Source organism: Trachinotus anak, unplaced genomic scaffold (assembly GCF_046630095.1).
Source record: "Trachinotus anak isolate AG129_WGS33_773 ecotype Australia unplaced genomic scaffold, CSIRO_AGI_Tana_v1 ptg000011l, whole genome shotgun sequence".
In the NCBI taxonomy this organism is placed as follows: domain Eukaryota; kingdom Metazoa; phylum Chordata; class Actinopteri; order Carangiformes; family Carangidae; genus Trachinotus; species Trachinotus anak.
Genome location: NW_027273862.1, coordinates 20,144,837 through 20,172,389, shown reverse-complemented (window position 1 = coordinate 20,172,389; position 27,553 = coordinate 20,144,837). Strand labels below are relative to the sequence as shown.

Genomic DNA, 27,553 nt, shown 5'->3' with positions numbered 1-27,553 from the left:
CGATTTGAAACACTGTAGAGTGTGAAACAGATGTTAGGTCATTTACATAGGAAATGATGAGTGTTATTTTTGCCCCGGTGAATCATCTGCATCCCACAGGATTTCAAGGTCACAAAATACTCTGGAGAGGCTGTGAATGTTATGGGCATATTAGCAGGCTTAGTTTCTCATGATACACTTAGTCAGCCAGATTGATGTGTTATTATGGCCAGGCCCTCCACAGTCTGAGCAGAGGAGTGTTTTGTCTACTCCATCTCTATTAAGCAGGTTAGTAAAAAATGGAGAGCCCTTGTGCCTGAGTGTATGAGTCCTCACAGGCTTGCAGGGATGCAGTGACAGCTTAGATGATGTGAAATATGATGGATATATCCTGTTTCAAGCTAATAAACAGCAATGGCCTAAGGCCCCTTTCAGCAGAATATAATCAATATCAGCAGTTGGTGATTTTCCCAACATATCCTGTGCTGAAAATCAAAGATGCACCAATTTGTAGCCATGAAAGCTGCGATAAAACAGTGATACTAACTGCAAGGCTAATGTAATATATCTGGTGCTTTAATATTCTTCAACCTCTGGCTTCTCTCTCTCTTTTCATCTATGTGTATTCAGAACGGAGGCTACCTGAAGAAGACTACATCATATTGGTTGACAGCCTTAATGAGGCAGAATTCCATAAACCAGACTATGGGGACACCATCGCCACTTTCATCACCAAAATAATTCCAAAATTTCCACTCTGGCTTAAGTTGGTGGTCACAGTCAGGACAGGCCTGTTGGTGAGTGAGATTTTTATATTTTAGCATATTTTCTAATTTACTCTAGTGGTATCTAGCCACACATTTAGCCTTCCGGTTCAATACAATGGAGGTGAATGGAATTTTGTTTGTGGTCCTCAAATCATTGAAATATTACAAGATATAATTTTAATGGCATAGTTCTACCAGTTCCTGGCCGGTTTCCTCCAGGTGCTTGTTAACTGATGACTCCAAAATTGTCTGTCGGTGTGACTGTGTGTGTGAATGGTTGCCTATCTATATATATTAACCCTGTGACAGACCAGCAAATTGTCCAGAATGTACTCATGGAGGAATTGTAAGAACTTGATACTGTGTGTTGTACACATAAAAAAATTTTTTATGGAATTCCTGGAAAATTTTGCAAATGTAAATCCTTCCTGGTTTAAGAATTAATAATGTAAAGATTAATAATTGACCTTGTTTGCAGTCTGAGGTGTACTGTCAATTATTTCAGAGACATCTCTTTTATAATGGTGGTGTATGGGGAGAATAGCAGGGATTTTTTTTTGTTGCAGTACCATTATTGACCACTGGCAGCAAGGCTGACTGATGGCACTGTATCCATCTTTATTGTTATGTAAATGTATGTACCCCACATCTTACCCAGTGTTAGCTGGGACAGGTGGGACAACTCCCAGTCCCTGCGACCCTGAAAGAATAAGTAAGTTTAGATAATAGATCGATGGATGGACATGCATTTCCAGACGTAATGTCCCAGTTGCTTTGGATAATCCACAGATCTCACTGTGAACAATTTAATTGGAACTGCTTCCTACCCTAAAGAAAATACTGCTTGTGGAAGCTGTTGACAATGAGGTATTTGGATTATTAGGAGTAACAAAGAAGCTGTTTCTCTAAAAAGATGCTGCCTTTGAATTATTTAAATGTGATTTTTAAATGCTTCTAGGGCTTCAAATGAAATTCTTTTCATCTCTATTGTATTGTAGACTGAAGGTGTTCTCTCTTTTTTGCAATAGTGCCTAGCAAAACCTTTATGCCAGATGAGCATTGCACGCTTAATTAGATGTAGGCAGATATCCATGGGCAAACAGAGCTATCTAGATGGCTAGATACCACTGGGGGTAAGTAAAGTGAGAAAATAGGATTTTGTAATTTGGGTGAACTGACCTTTTTAAGTCTCACCTTCCCTCTCATTACCCAAATCACAGAGGTATTCTCAATAGCTGCATCTTTGGTCTTAGCTCTCAGCACTCACTGTGTAGTTTGTTGTTGTGCTTTTACTGTTATAGTATAGACATTGTGGCTTTTGGCACTGACGAGCTCTCTAGTCTGATGTATTTTCTCAATCTGGTTGGTAATCCCACCAAACAGCAGACGCATCTGTCCAATGCCAAAGCCAAGTCTCCAAATGCTGCATGGATTACGCCCTGAATGGATGGTAATACTACTGGGAGTCTGGAGCTTGACAGCCAGCCAGCCAGTTACATAATTGGATTAGTGTTTGGGAATACACAAAAAACATTTGGGGTCATTTTCTTCATGATGCATTTTAAGTCAGCAAACATTAAATACCAAAATTTGAAGATGAGGAGTACAGTTTTTATCCCACCTTCTCACTACCCGCTCTTCCTGATTGGATCATCTTTCACCCTTTTCACAGCAGGTGCTTATTCTTGTATAATAACCTAGAAATTTCACAAACTGTTGTGAAAGGGTGCACAGTCAAAGTGGAGCACAGTTCATGACCACAAGCCAATTGCTTGTGGTTGAACCAGAATGTCATTCTTTGTTAATGAGGAACTGAGCTGCAGCAACATGGATCCTTTTTTTTTGATCAGTCATAGCTGGTTTTGGCCGGTGTTGAGCAGTTGAGGATGGCAAGAGAGGAGATGAAATGTGAATCTGAGAGATGCCTGTGAGCAATGTTGGAGCTTGAGTCATTGTCACACCATTTACTGTACTGTATCCCATGGCTCTGCGTGAGTCAGAGGCAACAGCATCTGAGGAATAGGTCCTGATTTTGGTGCTTTTAATTTTTCCTTAGCTAATGCACCAAAGACATGCTACCTACAATTCTTTAGCTTCTGTGTTTGGGCCAGTGTGTGTCAGTTTTAACAGTATTTCACCAATAGTTAATCTGTTTTCTTCTCCTGCAGGAAATCACCACGCTCCTTCCCTTCTCCGGCATCTCTCTGGACATCCTGCCAGACAGCAGTGATCTGGGAGCTGACCTGAGTGACTACATCCATCACCGGGTCAGCAGCAGCACTCAGGTCGCCACTAACGTCACCACACCAACAGGCTCTGCCCCTGATCCACTGCTTCTCAGCAAATTCAGCAGCCACTTGTCAACACGCAGCCATGGCTCCATCCTCTACCTTCAGCTGACCCTGGATCTGTTCCACAAAGGCCACCTGGCTCTGAAAGGAGGAAACTACCTGGTGGTGCCTGTCTCCCTGTCAGAGGTCAGACATGTAGAGCATTGATGGCCAACAAGCAGTTTTTTATGATTATCCATCATTTTAGCTATTTCAAAGTAGTTTGCTAATGTGCTAATTTGCTAAAATGATAGCTAAAAGTAATGATTGATAATAACTGAAATAGCTAGATTTAATGCCCCTGTTAAATTGAGCCTTTTAGGATATATCTGAAAGAAAAAGGTTTGGGAAACACAGAAGTGATGTGTGTTTTATTAAGTTAACAGTTCACTTACTATGTGAAATCCCCAGAGGCTAAAAAGACACATTTTACCTTGAGCGTATTTTTGGACCCACCCTCCTCCTCCTCCTCCTCATCTGGTCAAGTTCACGGTCTAACACTTAACACTTGTCAGTCATCCCGGTGAGCTGCCTGCCGTGAAATGGCATCGCACTCGAGGCTGAAGCAGTCAGTGTCCATAAATTCTCCACTCTAGGTACACAGGTGGCAACCATTGTTCAGACATGTTGTTCCTCAAAAAAGAGAGAAAGTGTTCTCACACCTTGTTCAGATCAATAAAAGATAAATAATGACAGGATCTAAGTCTTTTTATATAAAAGGCCAAAAATAGTCCACAGTGACTAAAGTAAATGACAAATGTATTTTAATGTTACATAATCATCAGTGTGAAATAGGACAGCAGATGAGCAAGTTTATGCTGCATTCACGTGCTCCTCAGATTTTCCCATTTGGAAGTCGTTTTTCTGACTTAGATGTTTTCATGTGCTTTTAAGTCACAATGTGGAAACAACATGTATGCTACAAAAAAGATGTGCTGTATTTCACTGCTCAGAGCGTTAAAAGAACATGCTGATAGCTGTTTCTAGTATTTCTGTTACTTATTATAAGGATTACTGCAAATAAATAACATTTATAACTAATCTACGTCACTCTACATGGACAGCAACTAATTGTTACAATCCAATACCACCATATTACAAACTAAATGTTTGCAAAAGAATTGATATGCAATATGCGTTTGCACCATTAATCAAAAGTTTCTCACCATCAACCAAACATTTACTTTCTTCTGTATATAACATCAACAACTCGGGAAGTTGTATACCAAAATTTTTGCAGACTTTTCAATTTAATGTTGAGTTTCCCAGTCAGAATCTCATTTTTCTGGTTATTCCTACACCACATGAACACATGGTTATACACAAAGGCCTAGAAATGTGAGGATTTAACAATTGGATAATAGATATGAAAAAGCCTGTAGAAAGGTGTGCTAAAAATGTGTAGGGCCAAGTAGTTGACTGTAGTAGTCACAAATGAGAGTTTGTGTAAACGTATCATTTAGGAGAATTAACTAGTTAAACTAGTTTCAAAGATCAAACCTTTGTGCTTTTTTTGCCATTGTTGGTATTGCTAAGGCTCACAGGTAAACTTCCAGCAAAGTTGTTAACATAGTAAAGATCCAGGTTCCACAATACCTGAGTCTATGCGATGTGACTCATCAACTCAAATCACTGTGAAAAACTGGAAGCCACTGCTGGCTAGCTTCTATTTTTATAGCCATGACTACCCAAACAGAAACATCTCATATTTAAGAATTGATTATGTGTACATTTTTTCAACACATCCACAGGAAATGATAAACATCTCAAAATATCACTGACAAGCTACGTTTCAGCAAACAAGACTTTAGGTGTGTACGTGCAGTCACAAACAGACTTAATAGATGACAGTATTCAGTCATTATTTTATTTCAAACTCTGACTAACTTTAGAAAAATTAACTTTTTTGTTAAGTTGTTGTGGGCTAAATGTAAATCCATCACAGTCAACTTCATTAACATGTGAGAAGCTAACTTATGAATATCTGTTAGGTGTACCTGCTGATGTGCCGTGTGAGCTTTCCGGATAAAGAGGTCTTTGAACGGATACTTCCGGTGCTAAATGTGGCACTGGCGTCTCTGCACCCACTGACTGATGAACAAATGTTCAGGGCACTGAATGCAGGCAGTGTGAGGGGGGAGCTGGAGTGGAAGGACTTCCAGCAGAGATTAGACAGCCTGGCTGGATTCATGGTAAGACTCTTGATATGACTGCGTGGAAGGGTACATAATGACTCAAGCTTTTGTTTGAATGTCGTGTTTGTGTTGCTATGAAGTAAATAATTTATGCGTACAAATTTAGAAGTGGTCTTTATCTAAAAGAATTAGAGTATCTGGATGGACAATAAGGGACAGTCTGTCTGGGAGTCAAGGAGTTAAAGGGGGGGCGGGGTCACGTATTCTACCTTTACATTTAAGAAATGATCTGCATCCTTTACGTTTGTAGGTTAGACGCAGGGATGGTACACGGATGCTGTGTCATCCCTCCTTCAGAGAGTGGCTGGTTTGGAGAGCAGATGGAGAGAGCACAGACTTTCTCTGTGACCCCAGGTGAGACTGAAGGTCAAAGGTCACACAGCACAAGAGTCTAAAGATGCATGTACTTTAAGTCAGTTGTGACATAAGATATAGCGTGTCAATCCTGAAGAAGGTTTGTTAAGATTGGAAATTTGGTTGATGCATGAATATATGCATGTCTACAGGAGCGGCCACGCTCTCCTGGCCTTCATGTTCTCCAGACAGGAGGGCAAGCTGAATCGGCAGCAGACTATGGAACTGGGACATCATATCCTCAAGGCTCACATATTCAAGGTAACTTGGACTGTGATACTATGTACTGTATATAACTTCTTATGTAGGTTTATGACTGGAACTGATTGTACCTAGCCTCTACTGAATCTCCTCGATTCCCAAAGGTTTCACATAAACAAGATCCTGAATATTACTGCATAGAAACACACTAAGACACACACAAATAATAGTGAACCCCTGTTCCTATCATCACCCACACACATTAGCACTACTCATATACATAAACGCCCACGGTGTAGTGAATGTTGTACTGTTTGCATGCATGGCTCGAAATCCGTACGTACTGCTGTTCTCCTGGGACACAATTCAAATTCTGCACCACAGATCTCATCTGAGCAAGCTTAATCTCTCTCTTTCTCTGTTTTTCTCTCTCTTTCTCTCTCTCTCTCTCTATTCATCTGTTACTCTCACACACTAACAGGGTCTGAGTAAGAAGACAGGTGTGTCCTCCAGCGTTCTTCAGGCCATGTGGGTGAGCTGTAGCACGGACAGTCTGTCCGCTGCGCTGGCCTCCCTGAGGAACCTATATACACCTAACATTAAGGTGACATACACATACTCTATATTAAGAAACCACACAAACACCCAGATACATGGTCTGATATACATATATGGATACTATTCATTATATTTATCCTGCAGGTAAGTCGTCTGTTGATGCTAGGTGGCGCTAGTGTGACCTGGTGCACAGAGGTGATAGGACATGCCCCCATCCTGGCCGTCCATGCCCACCTGGGACATGTGGAGATGGTAGCTCTGCTGCTTGAAATGTGGGCTCCTGTAGATGGGACCACCGACAGCGGCATGACGCCCCTCTGTCTGGCCGCCGCTGCAGGACATACCGACATCGTCAGCCTGCTCTGCAAGAAAGGGGCCAAGGTCAGTGTCATTTCTATGCAAAGAGGAAGAGAGACAAATTTGGGCGTGGAGGGCGTGACCAGCATAATCACCATGGCAGAACACTGCGTCCTTTACACCAGTGATATCCTGAACAACCCTGGTTTTACACTCACCACAGTTTCAGGATCTATTCTGGGAGACATGACATAAACAGGCCTGATCTAGGCCAGAGTATTACAAGCAGTGTTGTAAGTCCTTCTGTGTACCCCTCTGTGCCAGGTGGGCCATGCTGATAAGAATGGCCAGTGTGCGCTGGTCCATGCCGGGCTGAAGGGCCATGCAGAAATCATCAACATCTTGCTGGGCCAGGACTGGGGAGCAGAGATCCCCGCTGACCCACAGCAGCACCACGGCAATGAGACTGTGACTGGGAAAACACAGGCAGCACAGCAGACGGTTACAGCTGCAGCTAGTGTGGGACACACACAGGTACGTATCAGATCAAGGTCCTAATGACAAAAATGTTTCTGACATTCTGCTGAGATAAATTTTTTAATATAGAGCACAGTGGCCTTCCTTGCTTGATGTAGAGGATTTATTAAATGCAATTTTTGCTGTCTGCTGTGGTCAGGGTCCGTGGGTGCTTTGGTTTTCTTTTTGCACAGCAAGCCAGCAATACAGAGGACTGTAAAATTGTGTTTTCCTGCAGGTGGTGAAGAGCTTGCTGGAGTTGAAAGATGAACAGCTGGCAGTGCAGATGGATGGTCACGACTCTCTCTGGGGAGAAACGGGTGCATTTCTCCTATCAGTCAGATAAATTTAGCTTTCTCACCTCTTTCTGTCCATCAGTGTGGGTCTAGAGTCATGCTGAAGGGCGTTAGGGTTGTATTTCAGGCACATTCTAGCTCTGTATGATGAATAAACATTAAGCAGCCAACTTACCTGTACACACGGTAAATGGGAGTACACTACAACAGATGCAACAGATGAGGAGCTCAGAGACACGTTTACGTTATGATTTTTAGGATGCTCTGCTTCATGTCAAATAGTTGATTCGATTGCAAATAGTTTTTTGTTTTTGGCAGAAAGGGAGCATCACATTTATCACACAAAATATCTTGTCCAGCCACATTTTGTAGCATCTAAAAAGCATCTGTTATTCAATTGTAATAGTTTTACCTTTATCAGTAGACACAGATGTGATAGTGCAGCTTGCAGAATTCTGTTAGGTCCATTTCCTGAAAGCATGTCGGATGAAGCCTGTATCTCTGCCTACAGCACCATTAGAGTATAATTCTATTACACAGTCCCCTTTGGTGCTGAGATAGAAAAAGTGAGAGCACCAGAGCAGCTGCACAGAGTCAACCTAAACAAAGACAACTGGACAGTGTTTTTGCTTTTTTTTTTCTTTGTCTCAAATATGGAGATAACTCCTCTTTAAAGGTGCTATTACACAATCGATTTGTGCACTGAGGCGTGTGGTCGCATGAAACATGATGTTATTTATCAAGGGTACTTAGAGGTTAGAGAATGGCATCAATACCTTGCCGCTATCCCCAGCTGCTCTATTAGCTGAAGGACTTGCAAAATAACAAAAGCACCAATGGCTATTGTTTATCAAAGCAACACTGACTAGTTAAAGAGGATACAAGTTATTTAGCTTATAGAGTTATAGTTGGAAATAACTGTATTTTGTTTCCTTTCATTCAGTTTTGTTGTTGAGAAGGAGGAATAAGAGGGAGAAAGTGTCTTTGAACAATTATGACCTGCAGTACTGGTTATATATCTAGATTTGTATTAAAACAGTAAATATCAAAACATTGTTTCAGCAAAGTTTCAACAGATTAACGTCGGACATAAAGAGCCACAACACTTGTGTTAGTATGAAATACATTATGGAAATAGCCAGTCTTGTCTTTTCTGGTTCTCACTCCTGCTTCTACTTCTCTCCTAAATGTGTCAATTACATATTCTTCTCCTCCTCCTCGTCATCCCATCTCTACGCCGACCCTCTGTCAGGGCTGAGCGCGGCAGCAGGGAGAGGAAGGATGGAGATGTGTATGTTCCTCCTGGAGCGGGGGGCAGGGCTGGAAATACCAAACCGCAGAGGAATGGTCCCACTGCTTAGTGCCACCAAACATGGACACACACAGGTGAGGAGTCTGGTCAGGACTGTCTTCATTTTACCAGTTCCGTCTTTTTATTTTTCATTTTGGGATCATTTTCCTCAATTTCCCAGGTTGCAGAGTTGCTGCTGAAGCAAGGTGCAGACATCAACGTCGGTGACAAGCAGGGTCGCACTGCACTGATGCTGGCTGCGTCTGAGGGCCACACTGGTACTGTTGAACTCCTGCTGTCAAAGGGTGAGAGTCCCCACTCACCAGTGATATCCAAGTATGTTTGATGAATGTATCTGAACTGTAGAACAATATTAGTGTTGTTTGTGGTCCCAGGTGCCTCTCTGTCCTCTGCTGATCAGGAGGGGCTGACTGCACTTGGCTGGGCCTGTCTGAAGGGCCAGAAAAGTGCTGTGCAGCTTCTGGTGGAGGCCGGCGCAGACCTGAACCAACCAGACAGACAGGGACGTACTCCTCTTGATCTGGCTGCTCTTAATGGGGATGCAGATACAGTGGGTTTCATGCTGTTGTTTAGATGTTTAGATCATATTGACCATGTAAAATAAAGACAATAGAGATCTGTCTTTATCTGAAATATTCTTAATTGCATTTACTTCATCTGCCTGTACTTCATCTGCCTGCAGCTGGAATGCAGTTCATGTCTATACGTGCCAATAAGTTGCATTACATTATTATGATTAGCAAAGTAAAATATATAGTTGTCTCACAACAATGCATTTTTAGCTGGTTAGAAATGAAACAAACAATAATTACTGAGATAATAATAATTTGCCCTGCAACACTGGACGTCAATTTGCAATCACAGCTCATGTGGAGTAAAAAAAAAAACCAATCTGATTATTTTTAGACTCTCACTCATGTAATCTGTTGATCAGCAGGAGAGTAATTAAAACTATCTGATGATCATAAATTTGCATGCAGTGTGTAATCAACTAATGATTAAAATATCTAATAACTTGTGTGAGTATATAATGCTGTTATTATTCTGTGTGTGGCCAGGTGCATTGCCTGGTGGAACATGGAGCAGTGCTGGAAAGAGCCGACAACAACGGTACCAGAGGTTCAGACCGGGCGACAGGCTGCCAGAACCCGGCCCTCGTGGCTTCACTGCTTAAGAAAGGATCCAAGATGGGTATAAACACCATGCTAACCGTAACAGCCCTGCAGTAAATTACAGTTCTAGGAGTTTTATAGTCAAAACAAAAACCATTTAACATTATACGACACAGTAAAACAGCTCCACAAACTGCAGCACGGCCTCTAAAATTAGCATTAAGTTGAATCAAACTTACCAAGTGTGATCATATTTGTATCTGACTTAAACTGATCAATGAAGAACCAGCCCCCTTGGATTGATTTGTATTGTGCTTTACTTTTGCACCTGCACACTCTGCATCCATATTACTTTCTATTTGCCTAGTTAGCTTCCATACAGCATATTGTTACCCTCTATTCTGCAACACCTGCAGTTTTACATGCACCTCTCTAATGCTCTCCTCGCCTCTCTTTCCCTCTCCTTCATCAACGGAAAGGCTACAGAACGGCTCAGCATGATCGATCAGGTACATGATTTATATAAGACACAAACTAAAAGAGACAAGGTGAGGCAGGTAATAGAAAGATAAATTATTGTACCACCCCATCAGGTCACGCTACCTGGGCTATGGCTTCCTCCAAACCAGACATTCTTCTCATCCTGCTGCAGAAGCTGATGGAGGAAGGGAACATGCTTTACAAGGTATGCTATGGTGAATGTTATGGGCTGTGTGTTGAGAGGGCATAGCAAACCTTGCAGCCTTTTATTTGAATAAACTTCAAACAAGATGTTTTTATGGATTAGTCTTCCTTCCCCTGCCTGTCTGTTTCTTTCTCCCCCTCTCCATGTGTGTTTATCAGAAGGGACGTATGAAGGAGGCAGGCCAGCGTTACCAGTATGCCCTGAGGAAGCTGCCTCGTGAGGGGCAAGGAGAGGAGCTGAAAGGGCTCAAAGACCTGCGGGTCTCCCTCTATCTAAACCTTTCCCGCTGCCGCAGGAAAACCAATGTAAGGTCCACAGCTGTATCAAACTGCTCATGCACTATTTAACACCTGCCGGTTTATTAGACGCCAAGGGGACGGCAGGAGGGCTGGCAAGGCGAGGTGGATGGTTCCTTAAGATATATAATTTATCTGAACCAACATAAAAAAGATGACATCAGCACCCATATAGCTCACTGTAAAAATATCTCCGCTTTTCAGATCTAGTTTCATGTCTCCCTGGTAAACAGAACGTACACGTAAGACCTGGAAGCAGGTGGTGACATAATGAATAACTGCGTGCTGTTAGTGTAGAGATAGATGTGGGTGGCCCGCAGCCAGGTTTGGAACCCACCCTGGTGATGACAGACGTCCTAACAGACTGTGTAAAAATGCCATCCTTGGGGTCACTGTGGCTGATGAATAATGGAGCAGATAATGTGATGTGATAAGGTCACTCTCTCTGGCAGACCAAGCGCACTCACTTTCTCTGTGTCTCTACAGGGGGGTTATTTACAGTGGACATGCAAGTGGGCTGGCTAAATCCACATATTATATCAGAACGCAGGCAGTAAGGGCCGGCGGAGAGACTACATGATACCATCATTAAACATTCAACAGCAATGTTCACAATCTCACATTCGAGGCTGCCATTTTGACCGCACTCTCAAGGACAGAATCACCTCGTGTTTGTGTCATTAAATATTCACCTTAGATGTGTGATGATGAGAGCGGTAAAAACCTGCCGGAGAACAAGCGGCTCTGTTTCTCTGCCTCTCTTTGCTGTTCCTGGTCAATAAACATGATTGCAGCATGAGGCCTCTTTCATTAAACAAGCCTCAGTCGTCAGATCTGTGTAATGAAGATGCAAACACAAACACTATTTTTTATTGGAATGGCCTCAGAGTATTTCTGCAAGGCAAACATTTTCCAATCCAGTTGCTTAACCACACAGCAATAAGGAGGGTTTTTTTTTTTTTATTTTTTTTTTACTGTGTGCTCTAATATTGAAATTGAAACTTAAATATTAAATAGGCTTTTCTATCTGAAAACACAGGATTTTGGCATAGCTGAGGAGTTTGCGACAAAAGCCCTCGAACTCAAACCCAGGTCTTATGAAGCGTATTATGCCAGAGCACGGGCCAAGAGGAGCAGCAGGTACAACAATATTAAATTCAGTATATTATTTCGAAGCAGAATCATTTTGCTCAATGGAAAGTCATTGCACTTGGATGTTATGTCGCCGTGGCACTGTAAATGAAGTATTTTTAAAGTTCCTTTGTTCATTTTCTCTGTGCTCCCTAGGCAGTTTGCTGCAGCGCTGGCAGACCTCCACGAAGCAGCACGACTCTCTCCGTCCAACAGGGAGATCCGGCGCCTGCTTGCACGGGTAGAGGAGGAATGCAAACATCATCAGAAGGCATCCAGCAACAACTCAACACAGGGCTACAACAGGGACCCTCACGCCCACCACCATCAAGGCACAGAGGAGGAGACAGACGTCTATTCACAGGGAAGTCTGGAGAGGCAAATCCCCACAGAGCAGACTGATGCAGAGAAGGAGGAAGAGAAGGAGGAAGGTGAGGAGGTGAGCCTGCCATGTGGGAAAAGCCCAGAATTTTGGCCACTGAATCCGTACGCTCCAAACAGGACTCTCCCTGGAGGTGTGGCCTTTGGCTTGACAGATCAGGCGCCATGTTTCCCTCAAGAGGAGTATGTACAGAACCAACTGTTTGTGGACATGCCTGAGCCTGTCCCTGCTATCAACAGGCAGACCCAAAACCAAGGCAGCAGGACTCATCACCACTGCCACTCCCTCCAGTCAGGGAGCAGAGTTGGGGGCAGGCCTCTCTCTCTGTGCGGCCCCTCCAGTCCTCTGCCAGGCAGACATATTTCCACCTCCCTGAGGCCTGCACCGGTGCTAGGTATTGACATCGGTCCTGGATCAGCCAATGAACACTCTGGACACAGCCCAACTGAGCTCTATCACCCCATGTCCCCCAGCAGCTCCTCCCCGCCTGGACCTCTCCAGATGTACCAGCCCCGCTCCTCCAGCTTTTCCAGGGGATCCGACAGACTCTCCACCCACTCTGTGGCTCTAGATGGCCTCTCCCTTGCTCTGGGTTCTAGTATGGAGGTTAGGAGGGAAAGCGGAGGAGGGGGCACGGCAGGATCAAGGGGCTCTAGCTCCAGCCAGGCCTCTAGTGGGAATCTGTCCGACGGTGGCAGGCAGCAGGTGATGGATGCCCCATGCCCCATCAAGAGCAGTGGCAGCTTCAAAACAAAACCTGAGCTAAAGCCCCGGCCCTTCATGGGAGTAATGGACAAAGCAGTGCGAGTCCAGTGCCAGCAGACCTCTGGCCTGGGCCGACAGGGGCAGGGAGGAGGAGGAGGGTTGGAGAGTTTCAGTATGTCAGTGATGGAGTTCCAAGGGTTGAACAATGAGTTCAAACGTGCCTCCTTCCAGGAGCAGCTCTCTGGAAGTCAGGCCAACAGCCAGCAGCAGAGCCGGGAGTTTGGAGAGCGGCTGCACCAGCGAGAGGCCAGAGGCACCGCATCCTCCCAGTTACGCTTTCCTGACGGGAGGCACAGACAGGCGAGCCTAACGAGAGACAACCCGGCTCTGCATATGGCTCCCATCAAACCCAAACGCTCGTTTATAGAGTCTAACGTCTGAGTATAGTTTATTAAAGCACAGATACAGGCTGTTTTTCACAAACTATGTCCCACATAAGGTAGCAAGGGAGGCTGGTTTGAGAACGGCTCCCTTCCCTGAGCCTGTTTTGTAGAGTTATGCTGCTGCACTGCATTTACAATCTAGAACCAGTGTTCAACTCAGGCTACTATGCTTTTGCTTACATGTCTACAGCTACACTAGTGTATTCAAGAAAGCCAGACATACCTTAAGTAGGGATTTAAAAAAAATAAGTAGTATATTGTCTCAACTTTTAATTTATTATATCAAATATAGAAGTCAGAGAAAGCTTTGTGCACGAATATACAAAACCTCATGCTGTTAGTTGCAGGATATGACCATTTCTATTGTCAAGTGTCTTTTAAAAAACATTTATATTTGTACGGTGTACACTATATTTGCAGATTATATATTTCCCTGTAAGTGGTTAACTGTCAGCATTACAGGCTTCAGAAAATACTTTGTGTACTTGAGATTCTTTTTCTTGGTACATTTGATAAAAAAAAAAGCACTGTACATGAGATTGTTGAAAACTTCTTGTCATTATCTACTATTGAGACTTGATTGCTTCAATATTCACAGTATATGGTATTTATTTTTGCATAGCAGAGAACATATTCATATGAAGTGTTTATTGGTTTATTTGGACACAGAGAGAGCATTTACACAGTCAAGGATATAAAACTTAAGAGACTTCTTACACTGCTGTATGTCCATAGTTGTCATATTTCCTTTTGAGTCATACTATGGATTACAGAATGTTACCACATTATTATTGTGGTATAATAAAGCATTAATGGAGGACTACATTTCTACATCTACTTCTTTCACAGTATGAAACATGAAATGTTGCCTAAGCTTCAGAGTGTGTATGGATGGATACAAGGTCTTGTCTTTTGACAGTATAACTTTATTTATCTTAACTTACATTTAACCAAGCCATCAAAATAAACTGCTTGTATAATAATATGAACCTCGCAATTTCTGAATAATGTAAAAATGTCTTTAATGTCATCAATTTTATCAAATGCTGGATGTTAGCTTGCATAGGGAAGTAAATGCTAAACTACTTTGGCCATGCACTATTCCCTTAGGGTTTGTAAATAAGCTGCAAAGTGCTGCAATGTTGAGACAATTTAAGAACACACACATGTAATGCTCACTTGTTACACTGCAGACAGTGCAAAGAGTGTTTTCAGTAAGACAACCAGCACTGGTAATTTTCAATTAAAGCTGCATTAAGCAATGGTTCCTACCTTACACACCATAATGTGAAGGGGTTGTTAGGACTGCTGATCCAACTGCAAATCTGTAGCTCTGTGTAGCTTTCAGACACTTACAGCTCAGTTTTCTGTTGTTTTTTGGGTTATTCAGTCCATAAAATGTTATAAATAATAAAAAATGCACAGAAAACGAAAGGCCTCCCAATTAAAGTTTTTTTTTTAAATTATAGTTTTCTTTAGCTTTATTGATAATCAATATTCAGTTGTAAATGTACTGTTACTTTTTCTGTCATGAACTTAAAAATTGCTTAATGCAGCTTTATAAACGAGTGCCACCAAAGAAAGCCCCAGTGTGCAGATGTCTCAAATGGAGCACAATCAGACACACCTGTACCTGTAATGCTGCGGGATCCCTGTGAGCGGTGTATTCAGGTTTCTGACTGATTGAAGTGAAACATTTGGGGCACACCAAGTCAGAGGTGTTTCAGACGCTAGTGGCTGGTCTTCCAGCGGCCAATAGCCATCTTCAGGGTGTGGTTAGGGGTGAGTAGAGTCGTCAGTAAAGGGAGGTTGGTCATAGGGCTGGTGCGGTTCTTAGTGTTGATCCAGCTCTCGATGGCCTCCCTTTCATATGAGTAGCCATCTGTTGGGAAATGTACACAGTATACATACAACAAGTATACAAGCAACTTTGGAGTCTGTGCCTAATGAGCTGACAGTAACTAATATCTTATGTCATCATCTGTAAATTGTGGTGAGAGGAAAGAGTCTGATCATCACTTACCAGCAGCAATGACTGGTTCCTTCATCAGCTCTCTGGTGATTGGACACAGGAACTCATCAGGAATGCCTGAACAGGCTGACTCACTCTTCAGATCCTCCACCTTCCTCAGGAGTTTATTGCGCAGACCTACAGACTCTACAGACACCAACATACACACAAGCAGGAGAATAAGGAGATGTGCCGGAACAGAAAAAATAGAGTGATTTAAACTTTGTAATAGAAACCAGTGGGTATCAAGCGGAACAAGTTGAAATGACCAAAAACACTAACATAAATAACATCAATGTCAAGGTTCTGAGCATTTCTTATCCCTCCATTTCTCACTCCTGGATGGCAAATGTGAGCATAGGTGAGTGTGAACATGGTGGGGAGCAGACCACGTCTGCTGACTGTCCGTCCATTTCAAAGTTAAATACTAAGCAGCCACACGGCTGCAATTTGGTTTGAATGCTGTTGTTTTGGCAACATTGATTAGCAGAAACTGACTGCCAGAGAAATCAGAGGCATTCATTGAAACTAATTGACCACACAGAATAAAGCATTAACTACAGCTGAACATAAAACACTTTGTAGACCCCCCCCCGATAATCTTAGTGGTACATTCGGTTTCATTTTATTATGCTGCTTCTTTAGGAGAGAAGAACATTTATTGATTTCACTCCCACCTTTGAAAAAAAATATGCCTGTTTCTCGTTCTTTCATTGCAGCAGATAAAACATGTTGCTCCTCAAATACTGTTTTCTAAGTTAGTTCTGTTGGGAATCATGCTACGTTACTAAAAACAGAACAATGTGAACAGACACTGAACAGCACCAGAGCTGTGTAAACTGAGGAGTGATTGACAGCAGCTGTGGGATGGAAATGACGGCATGGCAATACAACCAACATTGGCTGAAAACTATGTAACGACTGCCGGCCTAGACTGACATCAGCAACATAACACTCTTACTTTAGCTTTGTGTTTGAACTTCTTACGGAAAAAAAAGAAAATTCCAGGAAAAAAAAAAGTATCTGACAAGACTTGGAAATAACAAAGAAGGCCAAATGATATTAGGTGTAAATCTACTTTATACCTTATGGGAAATACTGTTTTAGAGATTGGGTTATGTAACTGATGAAGTGCTCCAGATTAAAGTCAGAACTGCTGAAACCCCAAAGTTGAGTGCTTTTCCAGTGCAGCCTAATATTATGTAATCTTGTTCAGTAAAACCCCCATCAACATTCATTCATTCCTTCACACTTATTTTAATTCAATGGGCCATGTTTTATCCATGTAAATAGGTACAAAAATCCTAATCCACACGTCTATATTCATTCTCACAAGAGCGCAGCCGTGTAATACCAGTAAGACTGGGTTTATATTCTTACTGTTGATTATTCTGGACAGAGAAGGCATTAGGACTATGACAGAACGGGGGGACTGAAGAAGCAGCATTGCACTCGCTGAGCTGAGTGTGATGTTTGTCCTCCTCACCTATGAGCAGCTCTGACGCCAGTGTTTCCTTGGTGAGACTGAGCAGCTCCGTCCCGTCTATGTTGTTGGCCCTGAATTTGTCAACCAATCGCTCAAGGCCTTCCTCCACCAGCCACTCTGACACATCCTCCTCCGACCAATCAGTGACCAGCAGCTTCAATCGGCCTGCTGAGGTTCTCCCTGAGAGGTTGAGTCAAATAAAGACGGTCAGTCCTTGACAGGTGCAATCCTGCTGACTAATTATTGATTAGGGGCCTGCGGCAAGCACGGCTTGTATAATGATATAAATAAACATCTGGAGGTTGTTCATCGACATTTTCATTGACACAAGATGAAACTAAAAGGTGAAAAGGAGCTTGCAGTCAGAAATGCAAGACCGAACTGCTGCTAATCACGTGGTCATTCCTAATTACGCCAAAAGAATTTTTTTGTGCACATAGTGTATGAGGAGTGGTGTCTCATTTACAGATTTTTACTACACTCTTAATAGGTACCCCAGTGTAATACACTACACAGTACAGCCCATTTTCTTTTTTCCTACCTTCATTTGATGTCAGAGCAGACTCCTCTGAAACACAAAAAGGAGTCAGTGACTGTAACATGAGCAATGCGATGCAATCTTTGAGAAAACCTGCAGCACTTGAGAACGGAGAGTGAATAAGGAAAAGTGAGAACTCTTGTACACAACACCTGCGTCCTTCACCACAGGATGACACAAATCTTGCACATGACGGGATAAAAACTAATCACACTGAGGTTAGGTGCCACTCTTCCAACAGGACTGCAACTGTCTTTCTTAGAATAGCCATATTTACTAGAATATATATACAGCATCTTAAAGATTTTCTGCAGATTTTCTGATTTTCAGAGCTTTGGTTGCTGTGTCCACTTAAGTGTTGTTGTAAAAGCAACTCTTTCCCTTTTTTTCCCCCAAGTATAAAAAACAGAATTTAAGTTAAAAAGAAAACTAACCAGGCAATGACTTCCCGCCTTTCCGTCGGACACAAGATGCAGCAAAGGAGGAAGACACAAAAATAGATGACAAGACATAAGAGATGTAATTAATCATCAGAGTAGATGTGTGTGTGTGTGTGTGTGTGTGTGTGTGTGTGTGTGTGTGTGTTTCTGTTTTTCCCACCATGGCCATTGCATCCATCCTCCAGCCTCCAGATGTTTACAGTCTTATCCATTGATCCTGTAGCAATTAGTGGTGAAGTTGGAGAGAAGGAACATGCTGTCACGTACCTAAAGCAGACAACAGTAATCACCTGAATGTTGGTTCTGTTAACGATTGGGTATAACTTTCTCTGTATGGGAACAAAAAAGACTTAAAAGGACTAAAAAGGGATTCATGAATCAAAAGGCAAAAGGCTTAGTGCTTATATATGAATTTAAAAAATGCGAGAGGGCTGATGGGAAGAAAAATGTAAAACTGCTATAATAAAAACAGCAATTAAAGCCGAATCTGTTAAAGTAAGTTGAAGTAACTTAAGCATGCATGTCCATTCAAAGCATCCAAAAACTGCAGCCAAAAGTCCCAAATCTTAGTCCTGAGCTTTGTAGCCCCGCCTGAAGATCTGAGGCCACAGTTCAGCTCTTAAAGGGTTAAAAGGTAGGCACTACAGATCGATACCAGACCTGAATATGTAGCAGTGATGGAAATGTTCTCCATCAGAGGGTCAATTCACTGATGGCTTACTACGTCAAAAGGCTGCATTAAGATCTAAATAAGGATTAAAATTGAATTTTCAGTAGATTCAAGAAAGTCAAGGCAACGTTAATGAGGACAATCTCTCTAAAGCCTAAGCTGGATTGCTCAGAAATGTTGATCCACAAAAGCTAGTTGGCTTCAGACAAAGTTTCTAAAACCTCCAGCAAGAATTGAGAGAACGGCATGCAGAAAACCTAACCTCAAAATTCTCTCACACCGTTAAATTATCAGTTTGTCTGAAGTCAAAAGAGTTTCCTGGAGGCATTTTGTCAAGTGTTCTGATTCTTTTTTTCAGCATTTATCCACTTTCTCCCACCTTCTTGTCTACTTCCACTTCAGTTCGTGATTTCTCTAAATCACTTTCATTTGCCCCACTGAAAGGAAGCGCGCTCGCTGCCTTTCAATCACAGGTGGCTGAAGGAACGTATAAATAGCTTGTAAGTGTGATCGTTCAGCTGCATGTACGTGCATGTTTAAGGGGAGAGATGTAGCGAGAGCAGTCCTTCCTTTTTTTAAAAATGCAGAATGACCACACTGCATCACAGTCTACTGACAGTACTTTATTCGGTGTCTCTGCCTTCTCTACAACTGATATCCAATTGTAAATGAGCGGGTCAATGTTGAGCTCATTTATGTTTACTGCATGTTTTTATTCACCGTAATAATTTTTAATATCAAAACTAACTAGAATTACTGCCTCACAGTTGTATGCCTCCACCAACCAGCCAAGTTGCAGGAAATATGGTCACAATCTCACCTTCCTGAGTTACAGCATTGAATAATGACCAGATGTGTTTTTGCAGAACATTATGATGTCACAGTGAAGTTGACCTTTGCTCATTTGGATATAAAATGTCATCATTTTATCCTGTCAGACGTTGTTAAATTGTGTCACACCTAGCATATGAATTGGATTTACGGCCACAAACGTGTTTTGTGAGGTCACAGTGACCTTTGACCACCAAAATCTAATCAGTTCATTCTTTAGTCCAATGTTTGTGCCAAATTTGAAGAAATTCCCTCAAGGCGCTATTGAGATATCACATTCACAAGAATGGGATGGACGTACGGATGGACAACCTAAAAAAACATAATGCCTGTGACCCTGGCTGGAGGCTTACTAGAACTAGTCTGAAAATGTTGCAGTGTGAAGTCTCATCAAATCATTATCTGTAGGAATTATCCAGAGGTGCAGAATATACAACCAATAGTTTTGTTTTTTAAGTGTGCAGTGGATTTTTCCCAGAAATATGGATATTAAAGACAGACTGAACTTGTGTATATTTCCGAACAGAAGGGTTACCACCAGATTCCAGAGAGACTGTATGAAAGGCCCCTTTTATGGTTTTTGAACAAACAACATCAAGTGTATAAGTGGTGCAGTATAAACAAGGCAAAATGGACAAAATAAATATTTACTGAATGATCACAGAATTATCCCATCATGAGCATGTTAGAATAATTCTGACCTTACAAATGACACAGAGGTCATTTAAACTGTTCATCCAATTGATTTCTAATTTTTTTTAGCATTTTACCAGAAAAATAAATTTGTAGATTTGAATAAATACAGTTTAAAATTTTCAAGATCTTACATTGTGATTATATTAAAATGTATCTTCTTGTTCTTTTAGACATTAACACCAAAATATCCCATTGTAAGAAATTTGTTAAAATAAAAAAATTGCACAGCACTAACCATACAGACAATATTCTGTCTGGCACTCAATGAGACAATCCAGTAAACAAAACTACATAAATATAAGTGAGTATTTACCTCTCATGCTGGTTCAGTGTGTAAAGCAAAACTGCATTTTTCTGCAAACAGACAAAGTGTTGCACACAGCAAAATATGAATGTTATGAATGGAGCAGTATATAGCTGAAGTCTATAGTAAAGTCTAGAACTACTGAGTAAATCATAAAGGAGGGATACTTACAGCGTCATAGACTGTAACGGTTTTGTCCACAGAGCTGAAGGAAATAAAAGATAAAAATGCAGCTATGTCAGCAATGTTTTAATAAACCAACTACATGGTACAATCTGTGGGTACAACATGTTCACACACATATACATTCACTCATTGAGATATAAAGCAATCTATGTCTCCCTCTAGTGGTTCCTTTGAAGTACTGCACTCTCATATTTGTGTCGAGGGTGGCCTACTTAAATGTCCAGGCAAGAATCTATATTTCACACCAGTCTCTTGATCCGACATAGATCAAGACATGGATACTGATCTATTTAATATCAAGAGAGTGATGTAAAATATATTTAGCATATGGCTTGCAACTATATCAATGTGAGTTTCCTTGAGGGAATCAGGATGCTTAGAAATCCTTTAAATGTGTCTCGTAAAGGAACATACAGGTGGGTGTGCATCTTTTTATCCCGTCAAACACGATTTGTATATAATTTACTTGTCTGGAGATTTAGATTCTTACCCTCTTGGCAGCTGGTAGTTTAAAATGTCCTTAAAACTTGCTTTAAAAAGATAAATAGATGTTCGTCATTTTGCCTGTTAATGTCAGTTATATCATTGTTGTTTGATAATGCAGTTCTGAGCAGACACAGTTTTTAAAAACATTTCCATGCAAGATTTCAAAAAGGCTTCAATATGTGAAATTTTAAGAGATGGCTGCAAAACCATCAGCCTGTGCACTATTTACTGAACAGCCACCAGGACTTGGAACAATGTGTCCAGCTGCAATAGTCACTACTTCACTCTTCAAAATAACATTGCAGCGCAATATTAACATGACTTGGACAAAAAGTAAAGAGCACTGTGATAGATTACCTTCTTCAAACAAATTTCAAGTCTCTGCACGATGATTTTCATAAAACACTGGCATGGACACAAGGTGATATCTAAAGGCCTAAGGCTTTAGGTGCTCTTCAGAAAATGGATGACAGAATTGAACGCTATAGGCAAACTGTATGGGGGTCAAAACCCCTAGTATGCCTTCTTAAACTTACAATCTTACCCAGACACAAGCAGCTGCCCATCTGAGGAATACGCACAGGAGAGGACTGGAGCTGACTGGCCAGTTAATGTGTGCAGGAGCTGCATCTTATAGGCTGTGAGAGAGAGAACTGGAGTTATACACACAAATGAGTCAAATATTCTCACTTAGTGATGTCAAACTGACCAGAAGAACATAATGCAGGTGGAACTGTTTCTGGATAAAGGTTGGACTGTGCTTTCAGTGAAATCACCTTCATAAAAATCCACAAAGAACATGGGAAAAGGCTTCCAAAATGGCTATAGAAAAAAAAGGATGGAAGCCACTGTATGCAGAAAAGTGAGAACATTTCATCTGCTAAATATGTGGCAATATACAAGCATTTCATAGTGTGAAAAACACAAACAAAAAAGGCTTGGACTGGCAGCTAGTGATTTGTCTTTATACTGTGGTGCTAAAAGACATTACAATATTATTATAATAAAATATAGATGTCAGACTACAACTACTGCATGTGCAGAGTGGAGTTTCTCCAACAGATCCATGTCTTGAATTATACATTGTTCAGAGTATAACAACACCTCATACATAATAAAACAATGGTCAAATTCTGCTTTGTACAGCTGCACTTGTTAACTATATACAAAGGTTAATAATCTTAGCTTACGTCCACAGGATGTTACAATAATGACAGAGAGGATAGCATGGGATAGAGAGAGAGAGGAATCCTCCAGCACAGACCGGTAATGTCTCTCTACCTCCAGAGCTGAACCTGTTAATGGCCCAGATCTTCAGGAGACTGTCTTGGCCACAGGATGCCAGACGAAACTGTACAACTTGACCACCTACAGTAAAAGACAAAGACAAACAAGCAAAAAAAACATTGTGTGATACCAAACAATTCACAAACTGTGCTTGATCATTCACAAACAACAATTAGCCTTGATGTAAGGCAACCATTAGGTAGGTGTTATAGTTCCCTATAGTGAAATTAGACCAAACAGATCAGCTGTGCTCCATTTACTGTATCTGTTCATCACACACAACATCACTGACACCACTGATGTGATTTTGTCAAAGCTTAGAGAGTGGTTGATGATTACAGTAATGTGTCATATCCTCTACTACCATCTAGGGCTGGAAATAACTTATCTTCATTATTGATTATTTCTGCTGATTATTCTCTTGATTAACCGACCAATTGTTTGTCTATTAAACGTCAGAAAATAGCAAAAAAAATGTTCATCATAGATTACCACAGCTGAAGGTAACGTCAGATGTTTGTTTTGTCCAAAACCTAATGAAATTTATTCTTACTATCATGTCTAAAATGATTAACAACTATCAAAATTGTTGCTGATTTATCATCTGTTGATCAATTAATCAGTTAAGCGACTAATCAATTAAATTCTACAAGCATTTCATAGAATGTGTATAAAATATTTGTTTTAATAATAATATGACAGTATGCACTGTAACTAGGTGACTAGGAAACTATCTTCATGCAAAACCCAGCTGATCACAGCAGTGGGCTGAGTATAATCAGTGAATATGCTGACAGATATGCAAATGGAAACTTGAGCACATACTGTGCACTTCACACTGCAGTTTTCTGTTTAGTCTTTTTCCTGACTGCATTTCTTTGGCAGATATAAATTAGTTACCTTTCAGATTAAGTGAGTTAATACTTGAGTAAAGAATTTCTTGCACCACTGTGCCTCTGTGCATATCTCGGTCAAACTTTGTAATAATGAGACATGAGGCAGTTTCACCAAAGGTATTTACATTCCAAGTTTTAAGATCCTCAGATGTCATTCTTCTGATCTCCTCACTCTGGCAATGGTTCTTACCACTGAGGATGCTGGGGGCAAAGGCGCAGCAGGTGACCCCCAGGTCGTGGGCATTCTTCTCTGCATGGAGCTGGTTCATATTCAGGTCCCACAGACGCAGGTCTCCATAAGTGGAGCCAGTCATGAATATCTGACTGCAGGGGCTGAAGGAGCAGGCTACCATTGTTGTGTCGTTCACTGCCCCGGTCCTTCACAAACACAACCAACACCAGCCGCATTAACAGCTCAGTTTTCAGTTCAATTCAGCTTTATTGTCATCTTTCGAGTCCAATAACGCATGGAACTGGATAAATATTATGTCATGTAAATGCAAACAGTGGTGCGAGGAGAGATGTTTGCATTGAGGGTTCAGCTCATTTTGTCAACTGTAGGGTATATCTGTATAAACAGACCTGCAGTGGAAAGATTTGCTCTCTGTACAATTTCAGAAAATAGTGAAAATGCCCATCACATTTCATACATAAGATAAGATATTCAATTTACAGTGATTTAAAACAGAGAAGAGGAGCAAACACTTTCATTTGAGAGACTGCAAATAGTGAATGATTGGCATTTGAAACAATTCAATGGTGATCGAACTTTTCTTTTGAGCAACTAACTGATTGATCATGTCAGCTCTAGAGAGACGTACTCTTTCCACTTTACCTGCGCAGCTGTTTGGAGGGGAAATCCCACAGAGCCAAGGTGCCATCAGACGCACCAGAAACCAGGTGAGCAGAGTCAGGAGAGAGTGCACAGATCCTGACCGGGCTGCGACCAGGATGTTCCATGACGGCCTCGATCTCACCTGTGACCATGGACCAGACTACCGTGGTTGCATCAGTTGAACATGAGGCAAGGAACTGTCCACAGGGGCTGAAGCAGCAGCAGTGGACACTGTAGCCATGTCCTGACAGCGGTGAGAATGACAGCTCAGAGAAGTCACTGGTGTTGTATACCCTGAGAGTTTTGTCCCCAGAACATGTGGCCAGCAGTTTGGCTGAGAACGCACACCAGTTGACATCATCTCGATGGTCTTGTAAAGTGCAAATCAGAGACGTCATTTGGAGAGTCGGCCCTGAAGTTCACACAGAGGGAATGAGAAAATTCACATTATTATACACAGGAAGAGTGTTTCTTTTGAACCCAAAACCCGAACCCAGTGGCAGGTTCACTGAGACATGATATAGCACTTTTCTCCAATGGCTAATTCACCCATCAATAGATAACTCTAAACACAATAGATAACTCTATCCTATTTATCCCTGATTAATTGCTCTAAACCAGAGCTGTTATTACATCTTAAGTCAAGCCCCAAGACTGTAAGATCAACTCTTTCAAGTCCTGAAAGACAAATTGCAGGTAAAGATTCAAACCGTACAGCTAGCTCTCTGCCTGCTCTCTTGTGAGGCATCCTAGATGCTCAACACTTACATCATAAATTTAATATTTTGGGGGTTTAAACAGTTGCTTGAAATAATTTAGGCTTTTGAAAACTTTGATGAGCAATCTGCACTATTTTCTGACATGTTAAATGACTACATGATGAATAAATGAAATGCACATACCTAATACTTTAACATTAAAACTAAGTACCTAGGTTAGGCCTGCCTGTTTTAAATCTCTTAAAGATTTTTTACCAGGTTAGACGTTGAGTAACTCCACTCTTTTTGCTTTCATTTGTCAAATCTGCAGACCTGATTACTGAGGTCTGATTGGAGTTTGGAACAGAAATGATCAATACAAAATTAACTATTTTGATAATCAAGTTTTGAATTTTTCTAAGGCAAAATGCCAAAACATTTGCTGAGGCTGGATGTCGGTCTTTACCATACATGATAGTAAAAAAATATATTTAGGTTTTGGCCAGAACAAGACATTTGACGTTACCTTGGGCTGCAGAATTAGTATAACAACAAGGCATTTCTGCCATTTTATAAACAAAATTAACCAAGAAAATAATCTGCAAATTCAAAGACAATGGAAATACTTACTTGCAGTCCTAAACACAACAGTAGTTTAGATTATGTGTCTAACAATCTGAACAGCCCTTCAACAGCAGAACAAAGAAACAATCGGAATCCATAAAGTTTACCTTGTTTTTTTTCTATCCTAAGGATTTTTTATTTTTTTTTAAATCTGGAAAGAAAAAAAAAACATTTGCTAGGCTGTCACGTCTCCTCACTAACAGGCCTAGATAAAAAAAAACAGCAGACGAGCAGCTACAACGCCGTGGGGATGCTGTGGCTGGAGATACTGTAGCTAAGTGCATCGGAGCCGAGAGGCAGCTTTCTGCTTCATGCTGTTCTGTCGAATATTATTCACCAGCGCGGAAACAAACTGTGGCGAAAGAGTCCAGCAAACAAACTCAGGCGGCGAATAAAGTGAAATCAGCTTCTATCGTTAGCTATATCTCACCACAGCGGTGTTTTCTACCTTTCTCCGCCGTGTTGTCCGCTCCCTTCAGTTTTGTTTACTTCCTCTTCGAACAGCTGACCGTGACGTAATGCGGGTGACGTCACGTATTATTTATTTTTATTTTATTCATTAATTTATGTTGTGTTTTTTTAAATTCTTTTAAGTATTTGACACATTTGGTGTGTAATGGTGTTTTGATTTTTTTCCCCCCTCATGTAATCTTTGTTTTTGCTATGTTACACTTCCATACCGGAAGTTAGACATTTTCTGTTCGTCAGCCTCTCAGATTTAGCCCATTAAATTTGAAATGAAATAATAGATTCTACATTAAAGCCCAAAGTGTCAGCTTTAATTCGAGTAGGTTTACATCAACATAGAAAGATGTGTGGGAGATACATCCCTTTTAACACATAGTGTCCAAAGTTTACAACAGATCCATATTAGAGAGAAGAGCTTGTGGCTTTGGGGCATGAGCTGTTCCAGTTTTTTACCACATTGTTCTGTTCCCATCATTTTGTAAAAGTCGATTTTTGTTTCATCAGTCCATAGAACTTTGCTCCATAACTCTACCAGTTTCTTTTTAGTATGTTTCCTCTGGTGAATCCTCTGAGGTTGCCTTTGAGGTTGCCTACATCCTGGAGAGCAGACTCGACTTGTGCCATCATGAAGGGTTTTTTTTTTTCTTTAACATGCAAATGATTTTCAAAATAACCAACTGTTAATTTTGGCAAACCAACAAGTTTGATATCTCTTTTTTTTTTATTAGCTTGATTATTATCTTCACTTGAATGGTCACCTCTTCACTCCTCACAGACAGCTCTACCTCACTCGAAATGGCAACTCTCAGTCAACCCTGAGCCACATCTGTGCTCTTTTGAGCATGAACTAATGCTGAAAAAACACACAGCTGCCCAGGATGCATTTAGTAGCCAAGTGTCTGATTACCTCTGAACCCCCCTGCAATCGGGGCATTATATTAAAAGGGATATATTTCCCACACAGGTCAATATTGACCTACTCAAATTATTTATTTATACATTTATTTAATTTCATACTGAATGTGCAGGAGCCTGAAGAACAAAAATTGTGTAACTGCCCATATACTTCCGGTCTGGACAGTGTGTAATTGTTTTTATTTATTTTTTATGTTCAATAAAGAAAACAAAGACTTCAAGATCTCCTTTACTTTTAATTCAGTTAATGTAAAATAATGTTCCCTTGTTCCTTACACCAGACCATAGATGAAACTATAACTCATCTTTTTTGAGACTTTACCTTTAGTCAAACTGTTTTTGTCCCTTCTAAACAGAAAATTAGATACTCCAATTTTAAATTGACATCAATCTGATTTCTTGAATACCAATATTCCATATAGTCTCCAGTTTATTGGCTAGATTTTGGTCATAAATGCCTATAAGAGCTGCAGTGCTTAGCGTATTAATTGTTTAATTGATTGACAGAAAAATAATTGGCAACTATTTTGATCACCAATTAATAGTTTTAAGTAATTGTTTTAGAGAATATGCCAATATTCTCTGGTTTCAGCTTATCAAATGTGTATGTTTTCTGGTTTCAA

General features: G+C 41.0%; 2 protein-coding genes across 8 annotated transcripts in view; one reads left to right on the top strand and one right to left on the bottom strand.

The window, feature by feature from the left end:
- LOC139627743 (protein TANC1-like) overlaps nt 1–14,384 on the top strand; it is a 33,032-nt gene extending 18,648 nt beyond the window's left edge. For both annotated transcript variants that reach the window (XM_071488806.1, XM_071488805.1), the window contains exons 12-29: nt 610–776; nt 2,915–3,223; nt 5,068–5,268; nt 5,522–5,625; nt 5,778–5,886; nt 6,308–6,430; nt 6,529–6,765; nt 7,006–7,215; nt 7,436–7,517; nt 8,746–8,879; nt 8,966–9,089; nt 9,180–9,355; nt 9,864–9,996; nt 10,397–10,426; nt 10,511–10,602; nt 10,761–10,907; nt 11,938–12,038; nt 12,186–14,384. In XM_071488806.1, the coding sequence (XP_071344907.1) occupies nt 610–776; nt 2,915–3,223; nt 5,068–5,268; nt 5,522–5,625; nt 5,778–5,886; nt 6,308–6,430; nt 6,529–6,765; nt 7,006–7,215; nt 7,436–7,517; nt 8,746–8,879; nt 8,966–9,089; nt 9,180–9,355; nt 9,864–9,996; nt 10,397–10,426; nt 10,511–10,602; nt 10,761–10,907; nt 11,938–12,038; nt 12,186–13,557 (3,851 nt within the window). In that variant the 3' untranslated portion in view covers nt 13,558–14,384. The remainder of the gene's footprint in view (nt 1–609; nt 777–2,914; nt 3,224–5,067; nt 5,269–5,521; nt 5,626–5,777; nt 5,887–6,307; nt 6,431–6,528; nt 6,766–7,005; nt 7,216–7,435; nt 7,518–8,745; nt 8,880–8,965; nt 9,090–9,179; nt 9,356–9,863; nt 9,997–10,396; nt 10,427–10,510; nt 10,603–10,760; nt 10,908–11,937; nt 12,039–12,185) is intronic.
- wdsub1 (WD repeat, sterile alpha motif and U-box domain containing 1) lies at nt 7,027–26,128 on the bottom strand. 6 transcript variants are annotated; one of them, XR_011692616.1, is made up of 16 exons: nt 25,996–26,122; nt 24,226–24,637; nt 23,581–23,768; nt 22,489–22,575; nt 21,752–21,845; nt 20,707–20,740; nt 20,545–20,585; nt 18,195–18,301; nt 18,029–18,046; nt 17,598–17,624; nt 17,057–17,236; nt 15,583–15,717; nt 15,193–15,441; nt 11,591–11,732; nt 10,521–10,572; nt 8,953–9,076 (listed from the first exon to the last, which is right to left on the bottom strand). XR_011692616.1 is itself a non-coding variant. In XM_071488808.1 (13 exons), exons 2-13 carry the CDS (start codon nt 24,621–24,623, stop codon nt 15,290–15,292), a joined length of 1,461 nt encoding a protein of 486 aa, XP_071344909.1. In that variant the 5' UTR covers nt 24,624–24,637; nt 25,554–26,128; the 3' UTR covers nt 14,201–15,289. The 6 variants fall into 6 exon arrangements, 4 of the variants coding, with proteins under 4 accessions (XP_071344909.1, XP_071344910.1, XP_071344908.1 ...); XR_011692617.1 differs by lacking the exons at nt 8,953–9,076; nt 10,521–10,572 and adding an exon at nt 7,027–7,153; XM_071488808.1 differs by lacking the exons at nt 8,953–9,076; nt 10,521–10,572; nt 11,591–11,732 and having other exon boundaries at nt 14,201–15,441; nt 25,554–26,128.
- Between the last annotated feature and the right edge of the window lie 1,425 nt (nt 26,129–27,553).

Coding starts and splice junctions, on each gene's coding strand:
- wdsub1 (XM_071488808.1), bottom strand. CDS start 24,623: ATGACGTCTCTGATTTGCACTTTACAAGACCATCGAGATGATGTCAAC. Junction 23,769..24,225: donor CCCTCCAAACAGCTGCGCAG/GTAAAGTGGAAA, acceptor GTGTTTGTGAAG/GACCGGGGCAGTGAACGACA. Junction 20,586..20,706: donor CCGTTACAGTCTATGACGCT/GTAAGTATCCCT, acceptor GTCTGTTTGCAG/AAAAATGCAGTTTTGCTTTA.